Genomic DNA, 25,667 nt, shown 5'->3' on the forward strand with positions numbered 1-25,667 from the left:
ACGAGTAGAATGCGAAATGGGCGTTGGGTCTCCTGCAGCTGAAGCGTTGTGGTTTGTGTCCGAAATATCAACTCCTTTCGAACTGTTTCCCTCCCTTTCTTTCTTCAAGTCTGCACTGAGCATGTATCCACTGGTTGTGGCGAGTGTCGAAGGTACGAGTGTCGAAGGTACAGCCGATCCAGTCAACAATCCGACAAACATCGACCTTTAAAGCATTTGAGAGTAAGGAAGTTGAAAATTACTTTTGCATTTGGAGAAGTAGTGTCTGCTAGGCTTGTTAGCCGTCAAAGTCCTGCCTTGTTTGTTTAACGAACACTTCACCTTGCCCTCCAACCTTGCCATCGGACAGGCACGCAACGAAAGCGGGCCAATTAGTTTGGTTGGACACCAGGGAGGGTTGCCGGAGTCTCGTCAACTGGCAGCTGGCCAAGGCGCACGCACTGTGGCGTCTCCGTCGCCCCTGGAGCGGGGCATCAGGTGACGTGGGCGGCTGGGGAGGGGTCGGAAGATATAGCACTTTCGAAATAATGCGTCAGAGGCGACGACGACGATGGCGCGGAAGTAGCTGGCCACCGCCCTTGTCCCTCTCCTACTCGCATGCCAGCAACCTGTGGCCTTGACAGCGCCCGTTTTGATTTATGCGGCATTTTGCAAAAGTCAGCAAATGAAAATGACACAGAAATAATGCCAAGAGAGATGTTTTCCACTATTCCGATTTCTTTTGCCCCAAGGTCGGGCGCACAAATAGATGTCGGCAGTGCCACCCGCTGGACCTCCGCCATGGATACAGATTCCATATGCACTCCCAGCACCACATTTGCATGCTCCTTACCAATTATCGTAGTTTCAAGATATCACGTTTCAAACAGCACTAGGATCAGAATTCCGATTGAAGTAAGTTATCTTCGTGTTTGCTGTTAGCAGTACGTATTTTAACTTCAAAACGTTCAGAATACTTGTAAGTCCCGAAACGAAAACCTTTCGAATTGAAACCAAACCGGAATGGGCTCGGTAGGAAGTCGTCAGCTCAACCCCGTCCAACTGTGTGACCACCAGCAGGCCACGGGGCTGTCCGCAGAGCAGCTAGAGCAACTGCACACGCGGTTCCGCAGCCTGGATCGCCACCAGCGCGGCTATTTGACGCCCACCGACTTGCTGCGCATTCCACAGCTATCGCTCAACCCGCTTCACCGCCAGATCATCGACGGCTTCTTCCCCAGCCGTGACCCTAGCGCGCGCATCGGCTTCAAGCAGTTCGTGGACACTTGCTCCACCATTTTGGTGCCACAGTTTGGCCGCGGCTCAGTGAGGCGGCGCGACGGGCGTGTTCAGAAGCTTCACCTCCTGTCCAAGATGTTTGACACACGGCGCAGCGGCTGCATCACACGCTCCGACTTCCGCCAGATCATGCGTTGCATTGTCAATCTGGCCTGGAGTCAGCAACAGGATCAGGAACGTCAGGAGGGGCTTTCCGAGAACCGTTTGCCTGAGGTGGAGGCCGAATTGCAACTTTTAGAGCATCAGGCCTTTGGCCTCTGCTGCGACCATATCTCTTATGGGGAGTTCGAGAAGCGCCTGTTGAGTGCGGACGTCGACAGACGGCTGTCGATCGCCAAGTGGCTGGAGGACGATGACGAGGCCGAAGCCGGGATGGGACTGCCAGTTGGCTCAGGCCCATAAAACACCACACCCCAAATCACTCATCCTTGTCATGTTATGTTTGTGTTTTCAATATAGCAATCAATTCCATCCAGAGAGATAGGACTCAGGGAATCCTCCTTTATCGGTGTGGGTTCTAGGAAAATTGTAGTCCAAATTGAGCAAATATAATTTCAATCTTTACACTTAACTTACAAAGGAATTAGGTCACAAAATCGTATGCGTTAAGTAAAAATATGATCCACCGGAGTGCTTTTTCATTTGTAATTCTCGATGTTGCCTACTTTTCTGCGAGGCACATTTTTCTGCATCTGGCTGCACGATGCATACTTTTGGGCAGCAGACAGAGAAATCGAGGCCAGAATGGAAAATGTTGCCACTACTAAATACCAGGCGAACAGAATCCGTAGCATGTACCAGCTGGTAACACTTGCTAAACAGCTGATCCTTTTTCAAGATGGCTGCACCTTATGCTTTTTCAGTCTAGGATATTCAACCAATAGGAAGCGATGGAGGGGATACCGTTAGTTTAGCTTGGAAGTAAACAAAAACAGCTGTTTTTCTCATGATGGCCTTTCCAGTCGGCAGTCAGCCTTCTTCCTACTGAAATTTCTGTTCGCCTAGTTATGAAAAACCTGAGAATTCACATATTTATGACAACATTTCCGAGTGGGCAACATATTTCCCAGTAAAACTTGCGCCTTTACGAGTCCCAGACACCATGCGAACAGAATCCGAAGCAAGCTGCAGCTGGTAGCTCGAAATAAAGTGGAACAGCTGATTAAAAAAACAAGACGAAAACTAGCTTCGTTAATTTCATTCACAATAAATGTTTATTATAATTTGTTAATAGTTAGGGTGTAATTTGCAATAGATAGCTTTTTCTGCAAAAGGGGCGTGGTCTGTGCAAACTCCTAAAGCGCCTTAAAATATCTGTAAGTTCAATACGGGTTTGACTCTGGATCCGTGCTAAAAAAAAAAAATGAAGAAACAAACAATATATGTACCGTAATTTTGAACATGACTGTATGGCAGGCCGGCGAGCTCCTCTTCGAGCACTTCGGCGATTCCATGTGCGGTGATTATGCTGCTGTGCTTGCTCGATTGCGCTATGATAAGGATGCGTGAGCACCGTGAAATCGGCTTGATATATGTATGTATGTGTAGATATAGAAACATTTATGCCATATGGTTGGTTGCCAAAAACAATTTTCAAGGTACACTACACATGACGATCCGTGTTCGCTTCGCGGCGATTCGATTTCGATTCGTTCATAACATTTTTAGACTTTAAATTACAATTACGTTTCGATTTTGTAAATAATTTGGTTTCACGCTTGCATTAGCCGAGCTTTACGTTTATACTATGTGCTATATAAGTATGTAGGTATACATAAATCGTAGTGTATGCGTACAGGTAGTAGATAAATAATTACAAAAGAAGGTAGTGTCTTTACTATGTAAGAAAAAAATACTTTCGCGCCATCTGGAAACATTTACACCGGGGTCAGGTCCGGTTGATCGGTATCTCCACCCCGTTTTTACTGGCGCCTCACGGTCCGCTCGCGCTCCCGCCCACTCTCCTCCCTCTGGAGGCTGCCGTGGCGGGGCGGCGAGGTGTGCCCAGTGGAGGACCCGCCGCCGTTAAGAACGCGCGCCTTGCGCGACCGCTTGAACTTGGCCATGTCCTCGCCGAACACATCTCCGGTCCTCAGGGCCGAGATTAGGTCGTCGAACTCGCCCTTGTTGTCGCCTACGCCTCCCTTTGCCGGGGAGTCAGGATCCCCATTGGATGAGCCCGACTTGAGGCCCAGATTGCGAGCCACGCTGGTCATTAGGCCGGTCTTGTTCTTGCGCTCTATTGTGCGCTTCTTGAGCTCCGCCTCCTGCTTGGCGCGCTTCTCCTCTTCCTCCTGTCGCCGACGGAAGCTCTCGTTGTCATGCCGCGCCTCCGCGAAGGCGGCCAGGAAGGAGTCAAAGATGCCAAAGAACTCGTCCGGCTGCAAAACCGAACCATCCTCGCCGAAGAGGCGTACCGCACGATCAAAGCGCGTCTTCATGTCCTGGAACTTGTCCTCAAGCTCGGCGAAGCGCACTGACGCCTGCGCGTGGAACTCGCGCATCACGGGTAGAAAGCGATCACCCTGTTGGGCCGGGCCTGAACTGCGGTGGAACTCGATTTCGCGCGCCACGTCTGCCAGACCCGTGCGCAGCATCTGAATGTCCTTGTCCATCTCGCCCAGCGACACCTTGGAGGCTTCACGCACATGCGGGATATCGTCCTCCAACTTAAGAAGGTCCTTGAACTTGCGTTCAATCACCTGCACGAGGTAGTGTAGCAGGGTGGTGCCCTTGGCGGCACTGGACTTGGTGTCCGCCAGCCGATTGAGCGACGCCAGTCGGAATCCCGATGCGTTGCCACGTGCCCCGCGGTTCATGTAGTTGCCTGGTGTGATATAGGTAGTCTGGATTATTGAGTGCTTAGCGAACGGACAGTGGATCCATACCTAGGGCGAGGACCAACTCTAGAAGCTTGCGCAGACGACGGGAACGAGCCACCTCACGAGAGGCCTCCATCACACTGGTTATGCGGGGGACCAGGTCGTTGATGGTCAGCATGAAACGCTTCTTGTAGTGCAGACTCTTCAGGCGCTGCTCGTAGTGCGGAATCCTGAAAATGAACATATTTAGAACAAGAACACCTTCAGGAAATTGCTGGAAACTCACTTGGATATCTCATAGAGGAATCGATCGGCCCGAGCGAGAGACTCAATGTCCTCGCTGTGCTCGTCCAGCAAAGCTCGCTCTTCCGCCGAGGGCGTGAACTTGAGCAGCTGCTCGACCATGTCCAGCTGCAGCTGCTCGTTGCTGTCCATGGAGAGAATGGCCCTGAAAGCGGCATTGGTTATTATTTACGGGTCGTGGCTAGAGAAAGTAAGACCTACTTTGATATCTCCATGTCGCTCATCTTCAGTTTGCTCAGCAGGATGGTGCAGTTCTGCGCCCGGCGTCCGTCGATCACCGACAGCACTTTCTGCTTGGCAGCCTTGCCAGTTACCCTTAAGTCCTCATAGGATCCATCAGTGGCCTGGGAAAGCAGAAGTGTCTTAGTAGGGAAAGGAAACTCAATGGAGGTCCCATATCCTAACTCACCGATACCCCGTTCTTTTGGTAAGCCGAGAACAGTTTATCAATTGACTCCAGCTCCATGTTGTTGTACAGCTTGCTTTCGTCGAGCTCGCTCCAAACGGTGCCCTGTAGCTTGGCGTCCGGCAGTTTCGACCAGTTGAAGCTCTTCAGGGGATTCGTCGGCTGTGGCACATTCTTCTTTGGCAGATCCACTTTTGGTGGCGCTGGAGCTGTTGTGAGAAGACGAAGAAGAAGAAGATTAGTTGATAAGATCGATTGCTTTGTTAATTTAAAAGCTTTTTACCCATCGTTTGTGCCATGCTTGACGGAGGTGGAGGAGCTCCCGGGCAAGGAGGTGGTGGTGGGGGCATCATGGACGGCGCCATGGGTGGCGGAGGTGGCGGAATAGCCTTGAGCATGGGAGGTGCCGGTGGAGGCGAGACGGCACCATTGCAGCCCGTGAGGCCGGCCACCTTCTGGTCGTCTGGGATGCTGCCCTCGGTAACCAGTCTCTCCAAGCGAGCCCGTTCCTGCTGCTCGCTGATCAAGCGGTGCTGCAGGTCTTCTGCTCGCATCTCTGCAGTCTGCGCCCGCTGCACCGCCTGCGAGTGCTGCGCAGACTCCTTCTCCAAACGCTCGCGCATGCGCGCTAGTCCCGTCTCCAAGTCCTCTTTCTCTTGCATGCGGAGGTCGAGTTCCTGCTCCTTCTTGGCCAGCCGCGACTGCACGTCAAAGTTCTCACGCTCCAGCTCGTCAGCCCGCTTTCGCGCTTGCGTCAGCTGTTCCTCCTTGACCAGCAGACGCACCAGCTTAGCCACGTCGATCTGCAAGGGCGCCACATCAGGATCATGGACTGGCGACTCGGCGGCCAGCTTCAGCTGCTTTTCAGGGTCATCGGGGTCGACGATAAGATCACTGTTTGGCCGCTGTTCCACCTGCAGCACTATCTGCTGTACCACGCGATCAATCAGCAACCAGTGTTCCGTGCAGTGACCCGTATCTGTTGGATTTCGATTGGGATTAGTTACAGTTAAGAACTCCAGAGAATACCACTTACAGGGTAGCAGAAGCATGTGCTGCAGAAGGGAGAGCATGTGGGGATACGCGGGCGAATGACTGAGCTTGCGGCGCAGCAGCTCAAACATTGAGCCGGCGCTCTTGGTGTCCACGTGGTCCTCCTTAAAACGGCGGGCAAACTCCTTCTCATCCTCAGCCCGAACCATCTCAAAGAAGTCCTGTTGATTAAATAAAACCATTTAGAGAATGGCTTGGCACTATAACCTATATGTACTAACCAAATGCCTGTCCAGCGTTTCGTTCTCGTGCGTGCGCAGCTTGTCGATCACAGGCTGTATACCGAGCATGAGAAACTCGTACCTCAAGTGCAGTCGGAACTCGAGGTTCTCCTGGCCGGGTCCGTAGTTGAGCACCGCATTCACGAATGACATAAGGGCGGTCTTCAGATTGACATTGTCCCTGTACGCATAGGTCGAGCGATCCAGGTCGTTGACAATGCTCTGGAAACGGGTGCGTTCCGTAGCGAAGACCTGGAAGTGGAGCATGGCCTGCAGCACCTTGCGATGACCGCCGGGCACTAGACACACGGCACCCAGAATCTCCAGGGCGGCGATTTTCGTGCGAATGTTGTCCGCTGCTAGGGATCTGGCTATGGTGTCGATGGCCGTTGGATGGGCTAGCACGTGCGCCCGACCCATCGAGTTGTTCATCAGTGCCTTGATGCACCCAATGAGACTGGTGTGCAGCGGGCTGTTAGCCACTCGAATGTCCAGCTGCAGCAGGAGGTCGAGCAGAGCAGGAAGCCCGTCCAGCTCCACGAATCGGAGAACGAAACTGTGGGTGGATGTGCGTAGCGCCGTCTTCAGGGCGTCCACAAAGGCGGCATGGCCATCCAATCGATTGCCAAGCTCATGGCTGGGCGAGTCCTCCGGCGAGAGCGATATGTGCACCACCAGCTCCTTCAGTCGCTCAATGTAGTGCTCTGCGGTGGGTGGCTGGGTGATGGCCGCTGCATCTGGTCCATCGGCCGCATCCAAGGGCAGCTTTCTCGAGCAGTAGATTTGCCATTTCTTCTGCGCGGGCAGGCTGAGCATCGCCTCCTTGTTGGGGGCCGTCAGATCGAGCTCCTCCACCAGCTCCGCGAACTTGGTGTCCAGCTCATCCACTGACGGCATGGGTTGGGTGGGCGTGAGCGTCTGCAGGGTAAACGCGCCTTCCACCACACAAATCTCGGGTGGCTCATCGTCCTGTAACAGAAAAGTCAGAAAAATCGATTAGTGGCATGTTGCTCAAGCGAACACGTTCTCGGCCCGCCAACAGTGCGTGTCCAATTAAAGAGACGGCTTGCTTAGCCTCGAGACAAGGCCCAACACCACGGAGGCAAACCGCCGATCCAATCCACCTGTTGAGGAAGCGGTTCTGCTCGCTGCGCTTCTAGCAGCTGCTTGCCTGCCCAGTCGGTGACTCATTCTTGGTTCTTTAACCTCGACTTGGAAAGGAATTCTTGCAAATTACTCTATTTACCGATTGAATTCCTGTAACAGCTATGTTTGGATCGTTCCCAGGGCCAATGGGAATTATCGCCTCATATGCACAATTCGTGCACAATTTGACGAATTCGCTGACACAGAATCGGAATCGACGAGGGTTGCAAATTCGGTTGGGGCAGTGCTCAAGTGGCGACTCCGATTTCGATTGGTAATTGGGTCTGTCTGTTGTCCACAGCTCGCACGTGACTTTGACTGTTTTTGTCTTAAAGATATTCCGCCTCGGACTTAGTTCTTTTTTGTGCAAATTACACCCACACTTTGGACATTCCGAGCGGGAGACTTTGGACTCGCAGTGAAGATTATGTCTAGTTATGTATGTCATGGTAAGTTCAAGGATCATAATACTTGAACCACGTGAGTTACTCCAAAATATGCAAATGCCAACCATCAATCATCAACCATCAACTATCACCTACCTTGAAGCAACCGCACCACACCCTTCTGCCCCTGAAGCCGGGCATCTTCTTCTTCTGCTGGTGTCTGTAGTGCTTCTGGAGCGGCGTCTCGTTGCTGCTGGTATTGCCTGAAAGCCACTTCCTGAGGCCAAGACCGTTGGTGTTGCTGCTGCCGCTGCAGTTGCTGTTGCAGTTGCCGCTGCCGTCGAGGTCCTCCTTCAGGCCAAACGGATAGCCGAAGGTGTAGCCTAGTATATTGTGGGTGTAGAAGGAACCGACTCCGCTGCCCAGGCCGTTCTCATGGTTGGACTGCGACTGCTGCTGATCACTGTCCCTGCCGTTGTCGTTGGCACTGCTGCTGCGTCCGCTGCACTGAGTCCAGTAGCGATACAGCCCGTGAAAGCAGTTGTAGTCGCTGAGTAAGCCCTTCCAGTGTTCAAAGTCGAACCGCTCCTGGAAGTTGTTGGACGAGGTGTCGCTGCCGCTGTTGCCACTGTTGCTGAGAGGATGCCTGCTCACGTTGTTGCCGCTGCAGTTGGTGCTGCTGATGGGCAGGGTGGCGGTGCTGCCCTGGCTGAGGTCGCTGCAGCTGTTTAGGCTGGTGATGGACACCAAGCTGCTGTTCTTGTAGCCGTCGATGGAACTGCCTGTGTTCGCTTTGGTGCTGGTGCTGGCGTTGCCGTTGTCACTGGTTATCGTTATCTTGGTCACTCCAGCCGCAGTGCTGGTAGCTGCCGATGCAGTTGCAGTGGCGCCTTCTCCTATTCCTCCATTGATGGCAATGCAACTGCCGTTCAAGCTAGTCACACTCGTGCTGGCTCCACCGGATGGCGCCGCCTTGGGCTTCTCTAGCGTGCTCTCCGGACTTGTCTGCAATATCTCTGTGTTGGCACTGTGTGTGTCCGGCTCATTGATGCACACGATGGGGCACGACTGAAGGGTCTGCAACGGAGAAAGAGACGGAATGTAGAACGTCAGTCAAATGCTAGTACCCCCGAGTAATTGACCTGCCCACAACATTGTGACAGCCCGCTAATGCCGGCCGACAGGCCGAGGTGTCACGCCAGACAAATGCACGTCAACAGCCGCCTCATGCCAAGACAACCAAGTCAAGTCTGGCAAGCTCGGCCAAGTCAGTCAAGGCAACCCAACGAACAGCCAGGCAGGCCGCCCAGTTAAGCCAAGAAACCAAACCATCCAGCCAAACCTATCCGAGTCATGGCAAGACCAGACCAGACGGGCCAAGAAGACAAATGCAGTCGCAATCGCAGTTGCAGTTGCACATACACACGCGGTAACTTGGGGTCTCCGGAGAGTGGTCTTCACTCAACCAAATCGGTTGCAACTGGGGTTCTAATTCTAATGTGGGCACCGACACAATCGCAGCATGCCCAACTCATATATGGCGTACTGACTATGAATACCCAAAACCTTTCCCCATGTTAAGAGGTCGCCTGTCAGATGTCAGCGTATACGAAAAATTTGTCCACTTCCAATTCATTTTCACTGGCAACAATGCCTACTCGTGGGTTTCTGGCTTTCTGGCCTGGCCATGCGTGGGGTACAATACAGCGGATACATTCATGCATTTGTACTCGCAGGGCGAAGCAAGCAAACTGTTCCAAAGAATCGAATCGAGCCGGCAAAGAAACATAAATACAACTGTTGCCAAGCTGCTGGATCTGTCGCAAGTCTGCCTGCGATCCGTGTGGCAACTGCCGCAGAACCAAAAATTGAATTCATGTGGGAGAGGAGTCTGGCTTAGCATGGCTTTGCTTTCCCCTTCTCCTTCTCCTTATGTTGTTATGCAAATTGTGAGTTGTGAGCTGCGAACTGCAATCGCATTGCATACTGCACTGAACAGCACAATCCACAATCCGCAGCGCCACTTCAGACGTAATCGAGGAGCGGACGGGGGCACCAGTACCAACCACATTATGCTGATGATGGCTTATTAATTTGCTTTCATTGCGCCTCTGGCCCGTTCCGAGTAAGTGGAATCCGATTTGGAGTACGAGCTGGAGCTGGAATTGCTATATGTATTTGTATTGGAATGGGAATAGCTTGGAGTACGCGCGCGTGGTTCGTCTCTCTTGCCCAATGGATTGGGTAATCTGCTGATTTTTTGTTTGCCGTAGCGAGTGCTCAATCAACGGCCATCAATCAACCAGCTAACAGGTTTGATCGACCGGGGTTCTCGCTTCAATCTCGAGCACCAAACGACAACAATTAATACTGAGTGTGTAAAAACGATCTCAGAAATGGAATTGTAAATATTTTTTGCTAATTTTGCTTGCCAATTCGCATACTTTACGAAGAGGCTAATAATAAGTTGAACCTGAAGATATAAATGTTTTGTCTATCTCACTGCGTTTTTAATAGCATTGTGAGTTAGCGTGATCTAAAAATTCGTGGTCGGAAATGACTCTGCACCAGATTCTTTGCTTGGCGTGCTCTACTCCAGTTGGGCTCACCCACTGACTCGCCAGCAGTTCCCAGCTCAGCTGGGGGATCATTTCGGATGCAGTTGCTCCAGTTGCCAACTGGGCCCAAAGCCAGCTGCTCTGACAGCCTCTGTCTCGGCGTTGTCTCTTGTCTCAGCTGCTGTCGTCGCCGTCACAAATCAGGTCAATGCTTCAGCTTCAGCATCAGCTTCAGCTTTAGCTGCTGTCTACATCTCAATCTGGGTCTGAGATCTTCGTCTGGGTCACAGCCACCAATCGGCAGTGTGTGGGCCCGTTCCACTAATCAAATCCGCGCGTGGGTCTAATTAGACGCGGCTCGATCTGTTGGCCAAACGGAGACCGTAAACGGCAATGCGTGAGGCGTTTTTGGCCACAATTAGAATCTAATATTTGGAGAGCCAATAGAAGGGTTAATAGACTGCGATACCTGATTAACGTTGTGAGGGTACTCTTTAATTTGAATTTAAATTAAATTCAGCTAATAAAGTTCGATCTTATCTTAAATTATCGTCCATATTACATTCATTCTGAAATATGGCCAATCAGTCCAAAACGAATCGATAAAGAGTCCCAAATCCTATGCTGTGACACCTCGGAATTGACTTCCTTAATATCTTCCGTTTTGAAGAAAAACTCGAGTTCCCTATCGACCAGAACTTCCTTCGACTTTACTGGTCTTCTCATCGCCTCATAATCCGGATACTCCGGTTGGTGCGGCATCTCATAGAGTCCGTTCGGTGGCACGACTAAGTCCATTCTGAGTTCTGGTTGAATTGTCTTACTAAATGTACTCATTATTTGACATGTAAATTTTGAACGTGTATCGACGAATGAAGTTTTAGGCAATTTTCGCGCAGCCGCCTTAGAAACAAGGGCACTACGATTCGACGACGGCTTCGTTTGACTGCGAAAACCATTCCTTGAAATTCCGACCAATATGCCCATCTGAAAACATTTCCCTCTTGCTCTTTCGGCCTGCATTCCGCTCCGTTCAGCCTGGTGTCTGATGCCCAAGGCAATCTCATTTTTCACACCTGCCGCCGCCACGCCCCCGATGTTGGGGAAAATGCACTTCCGAGTACACCCACCGAGCCATCGAGCCACCAACCCAGCAACTCACCAGGCGAACGGAGTCGCGTAATAACTTCATAAGGCTGAAAGTGAAATGGAAGTGTGGCAAATGGGTGACGACCACGAAGCCTGGCGTCGGCGGCCAGGAAGTGTGAACGATCACGGATCTTTATCAGGGCATCGGCGGAATTGGGATTGCAATGGGGATCGGGATCGGGATCGGAGTCGGTATCACTCTGACTCGCCAGTTCATCCAACAGCTGCGCTGCATTGCCCTTTGCCAAAGCGACCGAAAATCCATCAAGCGGCGGGCGCAGGCTGCATTCAAAATGAAAACGAAAATGGAAAACAAGTTTTTCCGCATGCCAGGAAAATAAAGAAAACATGTCGAAAGCGCAGCGCGCGCACACAGCTGGCAGCCAAAAACTTTTCCTTTTAGGCACATAGTCACAGCACATGGCACAGCTCCGCCTCGACATCAACATAAGCTCATCTTTACCCACTTTTCAGGCACTTTGCGGGATGGATGGTTGCTTAATTATCGGTGCGTACCGGTGGCAGGAGGTGGAGCAGCTGAGCGGCATCAATCATACGCAGCGTTGTCCGCTTTCCTCGCCGCCGACAGCGTTGCACTTGCAATCGCAATTGCAACTGCAATTTTGGCTTGTCGCACGGTCCAAAAATAGTTATTATGACCAACTAACGAAAGCGGCGAGGCAATTACGGGGCTTGCGGGGCTCACGGGCACTTGGGTGCACGAGATTTGTGGCATTTCATTTGCAGTTGTCAGTTAATTGCCAGCATTTTTAGCGCATTTGTCAGCACGGCACTTTTCAAATGCCACTTCGCACGATTCGCGCGGAGAGGGGAAATTAAACAGCATCTCAATGGGGCACATGAGATTCCCGATGTTCTATCTCTGGAGGGATTATTGCCCTCACTAGGGCGACAGTTGCGATAAGGAGGAGACAATTATGGCTACTTTAGATTAGGCCAGTGGAAAATTCCGTCGCGAATAACATAACTGAACACTACCGATCTGAAGATTCGAAATCAAGTGCCCAAATGAAAAGTTAACGTTTCAGCTCTTTTCGCCATTATTTTTGTGGTCGATTGGCGGCGGCTAACGCGACACAAGGAAAATGAAAAACAAGAAAAAAAGCAACAACACCCGCAAAATACAACTGCGCTGGATCGTGGTGAAGGTGTTGTAAGGTGTTGTTTACATGCAACTACATAGTAGGCAGCACTGCTGCTAAACAATAGCGGCCCAGGGCAGCAGAGCTCTGAAATTGAGTTAAACAAGCCCGCGGGCAGAGGGAAATACGAGTAAAAACCCAAACTAGCAGTGTACTCGAGTAAACAGGCATGGGGGTGCTAAAATGATATTGCACAAGCCCAACCGTTTCTTCCGCCCGCCCAATTGGCCTCCAAGCCCCAAAGAGCCAGCTCTTACTGCCGCAGTGGAAAATGAAATCGAAACCACAGGCAACCACAGACAACCACAGCGCCACCTGCTGGTGTTATATCCGAACCTACTAACTACTAGCCCACTACTAGCGGGCTACGAACACGGACTGGGAACATGGGGGTGGACAAGACTTGGTGGTCATATAAAAGGGCGATTCAATGGCATGATATTTCAATTTTAAATATGAAATGAACGAAATAAAGATATTTACATTGCTTCATTGCCAAAATGCCAAAATGCCACAGCACCGTGGCAGTAGTAACCAGCGCAGCAAACGGAACGTATTTGTATTTAGTATCTGATATCTTATCGGTGACCCGACAATTTGGACTTGTCAAACGGGAGTTTATGGCCATGAAGTCTTGTTGAAGTTGAAACCGACACTTGAGTTTGGAAAACGTTTGGCCATTGGTTCTTTGCTTATACGCTCGCTGCGTTCTGCGATCAAGTAATTTGGCCCACCAATCTATCCAGGCAGTCACTTTGCTCCTTCTCTTCTAGATCTTCTAAGTGAGCGGTTGCAACCAGAGACTCATTTACATTTCAGCAAGCCGGGCTGCTAGTTGGTATTTCAGTTGTTTATCTACCTTGCGATACGGCTGCCAGAGCCTGGTCAGGCTATGAATTTATGGCCAAAAGTTCAGGTACCTCGAGCCACGTCGAAGTGGGTGCAGCAGTTTCCATTTAAATGAGTCGAGGAAAATATCAGAAAAGCCACTAAATGCCAGCAGTGCTGGCTGGCAGTGGAAAATGTACGAAAAACGTACATACATATATGCAAAAAGTGCAAGTGTTTTTCCGTCGCTCTACAGCCCAAGACAGCGATCGGCGAGGCGAGGCGATCATCTCCTGCTGCGGGCATCAACTTTCACCAAATGCGCCAATGAAGTTGTCGCCGCGGTCGATGGGGGTCAGCAGCAACAACCGAGACTACACAAGTCCAGGATCGATCAGGGCGATCGCCCAACAACCCTTTGTTCCACCGTCCAGGGCAACGTGGCCATCATGGCATCATGGCAACATGTCAACGGTCATCGCTCATCGTTTGTGTTTTGCCTTTTGCTTTCGGCCGATAATCATCGGCGACACAGCACCGCACCAACAGCCCATTGAACATCTCGGCGAACAAGTTGTTGGCGAATTGGCAAAGTGCTTTTTAATTGTGATTACAGCGATCTCGCACCACCAGAAACCAACACCGAAACCGAAACCAAAGCCAGCAAAAACAAAGCAAAGTGAAATGATGTGGGTCGACGAGGTGTCCGCCGATCGACAGATGGACAGCTGCCAAAATGGAAAGTCAAGTGCACTTGGCAGATAAGAATGTGCAGATATAATCAAAAATGCAGACGGACGGATCAGGAAGTCGCGGAGGTAGGAAGTGAAGCTCCCTCCCAGATGGGTCATCAATCACAGCGGCTTGCTGAAATCACACTCTAATTGCAGTCTCAATCATTCAGCTCTTTGTCAAAGGAATCACTGAGCACAAAAACGCCAAGAATGTCGGATTACTGTCGGTGTAATAATGGTGAGATAGATAGATAGATAGTTTGCGGCACATCTAAGAGATGATGGTATTGTACGACTAGTTTGAAGCCGTGCGAAACTTCTCCCGCAGGAAGGTGTCCCCTTCCAAAAACTAGCCAAAAGTTAGCATCTTGGCATCTAAGCTAATTGTTCAGTCTTTAGCAATGCCAAGAGCCATGTGGCTGAGCCTTCGCGATGGCTAAAGCTTTGCGCGAAAGCGAAACTAAACCTGGGTCTGGCGAACGGACTGACATTTAAAGTTTAGGAGGCCACGAAATGTGCTGTGCAGGAAATGTGCTCGGGGAGGGGCCCTCACCTCGTCGCAGGGGTGCCCCATCGCCAGATATTGGTATTGGCGGTAATTATAGACAAATGGGCCTAATTGGCCAACTGGACTGGGGGGGCCAGTGGTGCCGAGCCACAACTGCAAGAACTACTGGCAATGTGAAGTGGTGGCTAAGTCCGACCATTAGTGATAGCAGATGGACGATAGCGGTGGCCTTCGAACTCTGTCGGAAGACGGAAGAACTTGGCGTCGCTTTGAAGGCTTGCCTTCAATCACTTCAATCACACAGTCCCGTCGAGCAAGGCGGAGGGCAGCAGGGCAGAGGACGAGACTGCCCTAAAGTGTTGCAATTAATTACCCGGCTACACACTTTCCCTAATCACTGTGACAGTGCACGATCGACGCTTGAAGTTGGATTCTGCATAGCATGCATACTGCATTAGCGCGTCGGGGAGCACTTGCTCATGCGGTGACACCCCCAAGTGATCCAGGAACAGAGTTAACCAGTTTGCCGATCAAGCAATCCGAGATCTAAGCGAGTCTATCGGCGGAATCTGTGAGATACACGCTCGCCGTTGTTACTTTTTGCCCATGTTTTTCTGCCTGCAGCTCGCCGCCAAGCGCTTTGTTTCATTTTCGTAATGACATTTATTCCGCATTCTTGCAACTTGATTAAGGCTTGGTGTTGGCACTGCAACTAGCGAAGTTGGAGCTGCATAGGTTCGCCAGAAATCGTGCAAAGTTCTTTGTCCCATGGAAGCCAGCTACCACTGCACTGCAGTACGAGGCCATCCAGGTTTGTTTTTAGTAAAATTAAACATTTAATAACTTAATAATTCGGCAAACTCTAGTTGCTTCAAGTTGCAACCGATACGATCGAGATCTGCTGGTAGTTTCCCGCTTCCCTTGTTAAGTCACCGGTTTGATTCGCCTGGCTAATTGGAAAATCGCCACTTTCGGCCCGGTAATTGTAATGGGGGTCAACGCGGGGGCGGCGCAGGGGCGCGTCGCTTGGCACTTGTCCGAAAGTGTCGCTGGATTTTGAAAATTTGTATTTTGGGATTTAATGGTGGCTTACGTAAAGCGAGACATCGAAGACTCTTTTGCTGGCCCCAAAAGTATAGCAGCGAAAACGAATACCAGTACGAGTACGAGTACGACAGCAGTTGTTGTGCAATTTATCTTTATTTAATTGAACTTTTACTTTCGTCGTCGCTGCTCTTGTCGTTTTGTTGTTGCCGTCGCTGTGCTCAGCGAACGCGTTTCATAAATTGCAAATAATTTTTCAACCAAAATCAACTTGATACAAGGAGAAAAAATAATCGAAAAAAGCATAAGGGGATACCAAGGCGGATCAGCCGCACACACACACATGGGTATACTCATACATACTACATATGTATGTATGCATGTGTATTTATAGAGAGGTATGCTAATCCGGTAAATCAATTGATGTGCGCCGCGGGCGCTTAAAAAAAAGCGATATAAGTTATTAATTCAAAACAATGCTTAGCCAAGGAGCCAAAAAGTCAAAAGCAAAGGCAAATGCCGAACGAAAACGAATTTGAATACGAATACGCAAAAACAAAAACAAAAGCCGGCGCCGGCTTCAGAAAGAAAAGTCCAAGAAAAGCCCGCTTGGAAGAGAGCTCAGTGGGCAGAAACAAGTTTCATTTAGTTACCATTGCGTTGGCCAGTATTAACTGCTCTAAATTAGCTTCGATAATTGATGCCAGAATTGGTAGTTCAAGGAACAGGACCTTTCCGCACAATTGCACTCATATCCCATCTCGACGGATAGATGGCCATCCATCATTGCTGAAGGTCGTCCAGACATTGGAACTGCAACTGACCTTAATGGTGATGACGAATGCGATAAATGCGTTTCATTAGCCCCACTTGTTCGACACGCGCCCGCAATCCCCGCGTTTCGACTCTCGATCGCCGATCGGTGACCACTACTGATCACTGGATCTCCCATTTCTCCGCGCTTTGTAGAAAGCAAAAGCGAAGTTAACCGAAAATCAAAAACCGAAAGCAAAGCCCAAGTATCTTGACCCTCATTAATTCAAGTAAGCCAGCAAGGCATTCGCAAAAAAAAGGTGAAAAACATAAGAAAAACTTGAAATTTACAGTTTCAGTTTCAGTTTCGATTTCAGTCTCATGTGGCGGCGGGTTTTCAGTTCGGGGATGGGAACTGCAATTAACATACGAAATTTATTTAAATTCAATCTTTATTTCGGACGCGAGTCACCATCACCGCGTCCGTCTCTAGCTTCACCTGCAACTCCTCTTGGCTTCTTGGTGCTCGGTGAATGTTTTCACTTTCGTTCGGCATCCCAAAAATCCGAGTCTGTGTAGTCTGAAGTATGGAGTCTGAAGTCTGCAGTCTGGGCATCCGCCGGCAACCTGTTTTGGCCTGACTGACTGCCCGCTTACCATGATTATTGTGATTATTGGCTGGCGGTCGAGGGGAAAACTCTGTGGCGCTCGTATCTCGAATCTGAGCGAAACCCCAAAACACACAAATTGAATACGAATACGAAAACGAAAGTGAAAATGTTTATCGAAAAGGGAAACGGGGAAAAACAAAGCAGAAGATCAGCAAAGCATAGATCGTGCGCTCCCCCATCCCGCATTTCCTAGCACTCTGTCGTCCAGTCAGTCCGTTCAATGCCGTAAATTAAGCTGGCAATTTCTTGCTTTGTTGTTTGTCGGTGAAATCCGCCTGACAAAGAAAACTCCTGCCCAGCCGTGAGTGCGTGGAAAGCGGTTGGACCATGTTGAGGATGGTTGGGATTGCCCCCTCCACCGCCGATTGGGGCAGCGGGTCAGGGAAAACGAGCTTGACCTTAGGCCCCTGCCGAACGAAACCAATCGCGATTCCAAACTGACTGCACCTCACCTTGTTTTTTCGCGGCGGCTTCTTGACTTCCACTCGCACGGCTGTTTGCATCTTCCTGCCACAGAACTGGGTTCTCAACTGGGCCAAGTTTTTGGCCGAGATCCGTATCTTATCCAACTCGGTCCAAAATATACCTATATTTGCCTTGCTTTGCATGTTTACTTGCTTTGACAATGACAATGATACGCAATCCAAGATGCAGAGATACTCAGCGAAAGAGTGAAAGAGCAAGGTGGCGGGAAATCTTATCACAGCTGATGTGATAATTACCCAGAGCAAATACTGAGATACATGGCATAGTACTGTACCATATATGGAACTCCTCGTTTAGGGGAGAGAATTTAAGGTGTATTAAGCTTTTAGATTTCTTGTTCACATATAATTTTTAAAAAGAACAGCAAAGTGATGTCCATCGATCGCTTTCAGCTCCCTTTATATAAACGAGAACCTGATATGTCACGATACCTTTAATTGCTAATTGCTTGGCTAGTGCATCCACATCCGAGGCACGAACAAAGCGTTATCAGCTGTCAACTGGCCAGCCAGATGGGCACTTTCACTCGAAAAAAGGCGAAAACAAAGGAATTATGCTTTTCTAGTTGATTAGTCGGGTCAGGGGCGGCTAATTCATGTCCGCATAAATTTCAATTCAAATCTCTGACAAACTCTGGAAAGTTTCGGAGCGTAGGTGGCCCGCAAATGGATCGCATTACATGCAGATACTTTTGTATCTTTTGCCATTAGGTATGATGAAGTAAGTCAAACAAGACGGCCAGCTGGAGTGGAGTAGAGTGAATTGCATTGGATTGGATTGGAGAGCAGCGGTCCCCGAATCCGAATGCGAATCCAAGTCCAAGTGGATTAAATCGAGCTGGAGTGGGGACTTCACATGCAAATCAGGCTGAGACAGGAAATTATTACACACTTTTCCCAGTCTACTTTTGGTCATGTGCTGGTTCGGTTGCTTTCGCAGCGATTCATTAGCATTGCACGGCTTCCGTATATGGGCTCCGAAAATGTATAGTGTTCGTGTGCGGCCAGGCCTATGCCCATTGCTATGTGGTTATATGGCTATATGGGTCAGAGCTTCCCGTGTCTAGGTAGTGATATCAATCCGTTATCGGGAATCAACTTTCTGTGATGCGGTCACCACAATCGAGGAGACGGGCCGACGGAGACCTTTGTCTAGGGTTTGGATTACGGACTATGCTATATTATTATTTCATACACTATAAATACACTATAATGCCATAGACATTTTTTTTTAGCAGACTTTGGCATAGACCAAGAAATACTAGCAGGCCTTGCAGCCTCAAGCTGAAAGTGCCTCATATAAATTGCAGGTAATTGGAGGTGAGCAAGTGTGAAGCCATCGCTTGAGATAATTTAGCTATCCATCCAATGACTTGGCCCACATTCCAGCTCCAGCGCTCGTGAGAATCGAGTCCGTCTGCCGAATGCCCCCGTATCACCCCGAACTACTCCGTGGGCTAGGCCAATGTCAGTCTGGCCTAGCTAGCCTAGAGCCTAGAATCCGCCAGCGGCTTGCGTCATAAATAAGGCGGCCACAGGCCAGACGAACCAGTTCGCGAGCGGGTTTGGCGGCAGTTGGAGTTGCAGATGCAGAAGCAAACAGTTGGCCAGATGCAGATGCTGATGCAGATTATGCAACCTGCGCATTTCGCGGAGAAAGCTCAATGGAATTCTAGTGCAGATTGCGGTAGTTGACGTCACAACGGAACTTGCCGTTAATTATTGGTCAGTCGGTGGGGATAATCCCCCAATCCCTGCCCCTTCCCGTTGCCCAACTCCCTCTAGGCGTCAGTATGTTGCCAGGAAGTAAACTCAGCGCTGCCCGAAGTGGAGCTACAAGTCATTGAAAACCCACACAAGTCGAGCGTAGGACAGACAAGTGGTATTATGACATTTCCCAACCAGCATAAAGGTGTTGTGTCAGTTGAGTTGGTGTAAAATATGCGATAAATGCCATTGCTATGCACTCTGTGCAGTGTTTGTTCTTTTCCCTTTCCAAAGCCCAGAGTGGCACATAAATACAGTTTAGTTTGCTAGGTTGCTATAAAGCTACTGCAGTTCTTCTAATTTCATGCCGAATCCAAGCCAGGAGCTGCTCCATTCACCGCAGCCGAGGCTCGTTAGCGAAACCACCAGTAAGTGATGGTGGAGTGTGCAGGAATGGGTTGGGATGGGTCTTGAGAGGAGGCAGCAGAGGCTTGACCGTTCAGATTGCCCAACTTTTACCCCTCATCGGCATTTCTACACTAGCACAAGAAGGCAACCGAAAATTATTACTAATTAATTATTGTTGCTCAAACAGCAGACGCCTGGCTGCAGTGCACCTCGAGTACTTTCGGTACCTCCAATATCGATCCCATCCCGCCATATAATTTGCCGAATCGGACGGCGGCCACTTGTTTGTTTTTCGTTTGATTTTTGTTTTATGTTTGTTATGCGGCGCGCGGCATTTCGTCAGCTCATTCAATTGAAGCTCATTCAGCCGCACTTAAATCAGGAGCGCAGTGAGCGGGGGGATTGGGGGATGGCGGCCAATGGGCACTTAATTTCGCTGGAGCGCATTTCACTTTCATTTCCACACAATCAAAATACGTCGAGTACCCGGGCATCGGCCATCCGAGCATCGGGGATCGGCGATCGGAGAAGGGGGACGGGAAAAGTGAGGCGCAAAAATTTCAATTTCATTTTATTTATGAGCGTCTAGGCGACACTTTTGAATGCAAATGACGTTAAATTGTTGGTCAAGTGGGAGCGGACTCTCGCTGCCTATTCCCCCTTTTCGCTGCCCCTCATCTACTCCGCCCCCTTCACGGCTCACAGACAGATGGAAAACCTTAGAGGTGCAGGGAACTGCGTGGGGAAACCAAAGCAGTTAAAAGGGACTTCCCCCCCTTCAGCCAATACCTTTTATTCGAAACTGCAATGGGGGTTGCGAAGTAAGAGCACAGAAGCTATACAGACTTCCTTACCAAACTATTTGTTTATCAGTATAACAATAGATTTATTAAATGTACAAACTATTCGAGGCGACAGTGTAGCAAATAGTTTCCACACCATTTCACTGTGTTGCACAAAAAGCGATTCAATTTACCGAATCAAGCGAGCCGAATTCGTGTAAAGGTCCACTCTTTGGCAGGTTTAAGTGGATCGACCCAGAGACCCACTGACGCCCCCAAAAGCCCAGAGAATCCCTCGGCACTCACCGTGTTGATCTTATCCATGAAGACACTCATTTGATTCATGCCCGACATAATGATACTGCTCTTCCGCACTGGAATTCGAATTCAAGAACTATAACTATAGCGTTGCAAGTCTCTTCTGCCGCGGACTGGGATGCAGCAACGATTCGCACATCACGCACTGCTCATTGCCAATTCACTTAATGCAAAAAAAATGAATCCGAACAAAAAAAATAAAAATTGCAATACAAAGTGTATTCAAACAGTGTTCGTTTCGCTTCGCGAAAAACACACGCGCGCGCGTATTTCCTATTTCCGATATAATCAGTTCGACTTCTATATAGCCTATAGCCTTAGGTTTTTCTTTCCATAGCCGGTCTCTGTCTGCCAGATGACTTGACCCGCTCGCGTGCGTTCTTATCGACGGCTGGCAGCGCATTGAACGCTCGCCGCTCAAGACGTGCCCACGGCAGCGGCGACTTGGCCAAAAGCAACACGACGAGCACGAGCACGTCGCGGCGAGCCGAAGAAGTTGGCCAAGACAGAGTGGCAGCGACAGGTGTCAGCAGAGAGCCCGAGAGCCGGAGCGGGCTCCAACGCGAACGCGAAACCGGTCGACAGCAGAAAGCGGGCTTTGAGCCTATTCTGTGCCTAATGCCGCAGACCCCACTGTGTTCCAGTCCCACTCCCGCCCGCACACCGCTCGCCTGGCCCGCGGATTGGGGCCGCCTTGGTGGGTAGTGGGTGGTGCTGCATTTCCATGTGCGTGCGGGGTGCATTCCTGGGGTATTTATGAAATCACAAGGGCTGAGACACTCGAAAAGCCAACGAGGTAATTATGGGTGTGAAACGAAGATCTTACTGCTACGAGCATTTAGAAGACCAAGCGGAGCCTAAGGTCCAAGGTAGTGGAATACCACCTCCGATGCAATCCCAAATGTAATCAAGCCAGCGATAGTTTATCTTTGAAAGGGGACAACCAGCCGCCGACCAGTGTAAAGGAGTTGTAAGCATGGCCAAGAAACAATCGAACAGTCGAACTGTCTAGTGTAATCGAACAACTTAATTAGCTCCGGAAAATCAGCCGCACACAACAGACAATTGTTAGTCCGCTCAATAAGTTGTTCGGAAACATGCACATAGCCATGTTCACCGGTAACTTTGGCAATTGTGGGCTCAAAGCCGCCAGTGTCGAAGTCGAAGTCAAAGTCAAAAACAATTTAAGGTCGTCACAAGTAAAGTTTGTTATTCCCTCTCTTTTGTTTCGATTTTGCAAGTGTCATGCAAAAAATCAAATATCATGGCAATACCGCCGTGTAAAAACACCCCCCTGCCCCTCTGCCACCACTTCCCGATTTTCAGCAACGATTCTCATCATCTCTTTTTTATGTAACGGTCCTTATTAGAGCCAATGTTGTTGTCTTATACCGCCGATCATTGGCCAAATACAGAATGCTGAGGGTTTTTTTAAGCTTTTTGATACCCTGTACAGTTGAAGAGGCAAATGCTATTATTATTTTTAAACCAATTTGATCGTGTAAACATTTTACAAAATGTCTTACACCACGTCTAATTCTTTATCGTTTAAAATAGAAGGGCTACTATATATCTATGGGCTGTAAAGCGCAATCATTTTCCGATGCTCTAAACCTATCGAACATTTACCAAAGCGTACCTTCTTCAATGACTTCTCACTCACCTGTTGTTGCTAATTGGCTTCGTTGTTGGGATTAGTCTTTGGCTGCAAGTAGAGAAGAGGATAACGGTGAGAAGCAAATTAGTAGAAATCCGTCATAGTCATAGGTAGTCGAAGTGGTAGTCTCCCTATTGATTAATGCAATCCCCAAAGCCCGAGCCAAATCGAATCGACTCTCCCATTTCCCATTCCCCATCTCCCATTTGCTACTCGCAGGGCTCCGGCTTTTATGGGTGTTGTGCCAACTCATCGGAAAGCCACCACGCTTCGATCGCAATTACTTGGCCATTATGTGATGCAGCCAGACATAATTTCCCATTAGCAGCTTTTTGTCGATGGGCCAAGAAAACGTGAGCATGAGGCAGTTCGTAATCACTCAAAGAACCCACTTCAGTTCCCTGGCTAATCTGATTTGGTTCGCCCCTATCTCCAGGCACAACCACCGCCCAGCCCCTTTTCCATTTCCAGCTAATCGCAGATGCTCCTACTTCATCAAGTCTGCCTCCGCCCGAAATCTTGTAAAATCATATCCATATGATTTTTTCTCTTGAGCTGACGAAATCCAAAAGTACAGAGAAGGTCTTAAAAAACATTGGTTGAAAGTGAAACTTTGCCCACGGCCGCCTCGTCTTCAATTTGTTCATTTTTGGCTGTTTATTATTAAATGCGTTTTCAATTTCACTAGAAAGCATGAAAGTACGGCCTTTTAATATTCTTGCCGGGCAGAAATCACAGCGAAATGGAGAAATACACAAACAATTTGTCCGCCTGCTCGCACCTGACATGAATGAGTCAAACACAAGTGTTCGCTCGCCCTGTCCTTTTCCTTCGGACTCTCTCTCTCTTGCGCACGCCCACTAAATCTCAAGTGTGACTGACGAGGGGAAAGGGGTGAAAGGGTAGGGGTAGGGGTGCAAGTGAAGGGCGCGAAAACTGATGTGATGCATCTAATCTGCTTGCCAGAGTTTCCTGAGCCTTCTAGTGGAAAATCAAAAGACTTAAGCAACGAACTTGGGGAACAACACTATGGAAACAACAAAGCTGAGTAAAATAAATCTCTCGATGAAAGTATATTATAAGAATCACTGACAGCTGCCTCTACCAGCGGCGGATCACCCGCATCTGCCACTCGCTCGCACATCCGTCGATTGGCCCGACTCTTTCCGGCTTACGGATTTCTGATTACGGCTCAGCGGCCCGCGGCTTCTTTGGCCAAAACGGGCGAGGAGTTGGCCGAGCGACTCTGACAAATTGATATGCACATTCGGCGACATTAGCATATGTCGCGTATGCCTTAATTAACTATTCCGCTCAGCTAATATCGGTTTCACCCACCCCACAAGGGGCGTTTGGGGCCCTGCTGGTAAATTTTGGACTTGTGGATGACTTGACGCACGAGTATTTCAAATTTTTAAGAAAGTCTCGCCAGCACTTCCCATATGAAAGTTTTGCTCAGCGGCGCGGGTTGAATGACTCAGAAATCAAAATAAAAACTAGAGATAACTCTATAGTCGAGTGTTGCGACTATTAGATACCCGTTAATCAGATAGTTAAGCGATAAAGCTGTTGCATGCAGAAACTCAATGCTTTAGCATTCCAATAAACTCAGTCTTAACAGTCCGAATTTGAGTTTTCAGCGAATCTAGCATACCCTTTTACTCCCCGAGTGACGGGTATAATTAAATTTGCGTTTTCTTGTTTTCATCGTTTGCCAATAAACATTTTAGGGGGCGCAACCCAAGTGAATAGGTAAAAGTTTCCTAGTTGACATCATCGGCCAGGCCACTTGGATTGCAGAAACCTTTAATTCGCCATTAAGTGTGCAATTAAAGTATATATATAAATACCATTGGCGCATTGAAGGGCCCCCGAAAAGGTCGTAAACGAATCGTAAATTAATTGCCAAAGTGCATTAGATTCCCTAGCCATTAGTTTTGCCCTTTAGCATACCATTTCCCTGGAAACCAAAGTCAAGTTCAGAATCATCATTTCGCCACTTAAGTACTTTGGATTTACTTTAAGCAGTTTTAATTGTTGATGCTGAAAAGCCGCAGCGAACAACACAACGATACTAATGTACCAGCAGATGCGAAAAAACGAATACGAGAAACTGCGCTGCGGTCGTAAAATTATATTTATGTGTCTAGAAGCGGGCGGCGGGGGGATCACGGGGAAACGGGGTTTCCGACTGCGGTTTTCAATTTTTTCATTGCCGGAGAGGTGGGGAGATTGCATTAAAAAACGTGAGTGCGTGAAATGCCTACAACAAAGTCAAACATTGCATCTGCTCTCTGCCTTTTGGGTAATCATTTCAGTTGTCCAGTTGTTATCGCCGTCATTGTTATTGTTATTGTTGTTGTCGATCTCTGTTTTTGGGGCCACCGAAATGTGTCAATGCGGGATGAGCGTTCCAGATGGGAAAAGAGCCATTTCGGTATGTTTTGTATTGGTACTTCAATGCCAGCGCTCTAGTAGAGTTTGTCAGCCTTGGCCAAATCGATTGCCATCGAAGTTGAGCCTTTGAGCCTTTGAGCCTCTGTCTTACCAGAGCTCAGAGATTTGTGGAGAATAGCAAAGAATGAGCTACCCCCTATGCTTGAGATAATTTAATATTCGCTTTGAATTTAACAACTGTCCGAGCTTCTCACGCGCCAAGTTAGCCGCACCGTTAGCATTACTTAATGTTGCTAAAAGAAATGGACAAAGGGCGGCTAAGATATCGGATCGGACCTGTTTGATCTTCAATACTACAGAGGCCCGGTTTACGTAATCCCAGGCCCATTGTTTCTTCTGCCAGCAAATTAGAAGCGAGTCGGGGGAAAGAAGAAAGCGCGGGGACGAAAACAAATCAAACCCAAATGCTTTCGATTTCTATTTAAATATGCAAATCGACCAAAGACAGGCAGCACAGCGGCCAACGAAGCCATTCGATGGCATCGCATCTCATCAGCCCATCCAGCGCATCTCAGAGCAGAGGAGACTGAAAAGAAATTCCCATCAAGTAATTTGTTTCTTTCGTCTCAACTTTTCCGTGTTTTACGCTGTTGTTGTCCATTTGGGGTGTACAAATTTCTATGCAGCGATTTTTGCACACACCACAGCAGCTCAGCTCAGCTCAGCTTGGGGTGAAATAAGCTTTGAATTATAAAAAAGTTAAGTTGGTCGTAAATAACGTTCAAAGGCGTCCGAAGATCCCAACAAATGCCCGGCTGCTACAACAAGAAATCTCTTCGATTTTTTCCCAAATTCGGTGGTATACCAAATATCATGGTGTGCGTGGTGTG

General features: G+C 49.0%; 3 protein-coding genes across 4 annotated transcripts; 1 reads left to right on the plus strand and 2 right to left on the minus strand.

The window, feature by feature from the left end:
- The first annotated feature begins 753 nt into the window (after positions 1–753).
- LOC6615962 (calcineurin B homologous protein 2) lies at positions 754–1,864 on the plus strand. Its single transcript, XM_002040293.2, has 2 exons — positions 754–894; positions 952–1,864. The coding sequence occupies exon 2, from the start codon at positions 1,003–1,005 to the stop codon at positions 1,678–1,680; it is 678 nt and encodes a 225-aa protein (XP_002040329.1). The 5' UTR covers positions 754–894; positions 952–1,002; the 3' UTR covers positions 1,681–1,864.
- A 601-nt stretch (positions 1,865–2,465) lies between these two features.
- Positions 2,466–21,066, minus strand: LOC6615963 (disheveled-associated activator of morphogenesis 1). 2 transcript variants are annotated; one of them, XM_032724902.1, is made up of 10 exons: positions 17,476–17,533; positions 7,772–8,692; positions 6,084–7,052; positions 5,846–6,023; positions 5,093–5,788; positions 4,813–5,018; positions 4,605–4,747; positions 4,387–4,548; positions 4,167–4,330; positions 2,466–4,105 (listed from the first exon to the last, which is right to left on the minus strand). In XM_032724902.1, the coding sequence occupies exons 1-10, from the start codon at positions 17,524–17,526 to the stop codon at positions 3,201–3,203; spliced, it is 4,395 nt and encodes a 1,464-aa protein (XP_032580793.1). In that variant the 5' UTR covers positions 17,527–17,533; the 3' UTR covers positions 2,466–3,200. The 2 variants fall into 2 exon arrangements, with proteins under 2 accessions (XP_032580793.1, XP_032580794.1); XM_032724903.1 differs by lacking the exon at positions 17,476–17,533 and adding an exon at positions 20,712–21,066 and having other exon boundaries at positions 3,201–4,105.
- On the minus strand, positions 10,347–11,038 carry LOC116802027. Its single transcript, XM_032724904.1, has one exon. The coding sequence runs from the start codon at positions 11,008–11,010 to the stop codon at positions 10,738–10,740; it is 273 nt and encodes a 90-aa protein (XP_032580795.1). The 5' UTR covers positions 11,011–11,038; the 3' UTR covers positions 10,347–10,737.
- Positions 21,067–25,667: the final 4,601 nt, after the last annotated feature.

Source organism: Drosophila sechellia, chromosome X, assembly GCF_004382195.2.
Source record: "Drosophila sechellia strain sech25 chromosome X, ASM438219v1, whole genome shotgun sequence".
Taxonomy (NCBI): Eukaryota; Metazoa; Arthropoda; class Insecta; order Diptera; family Drosophilidae; genus Drosophila; species Drosophila sechellia.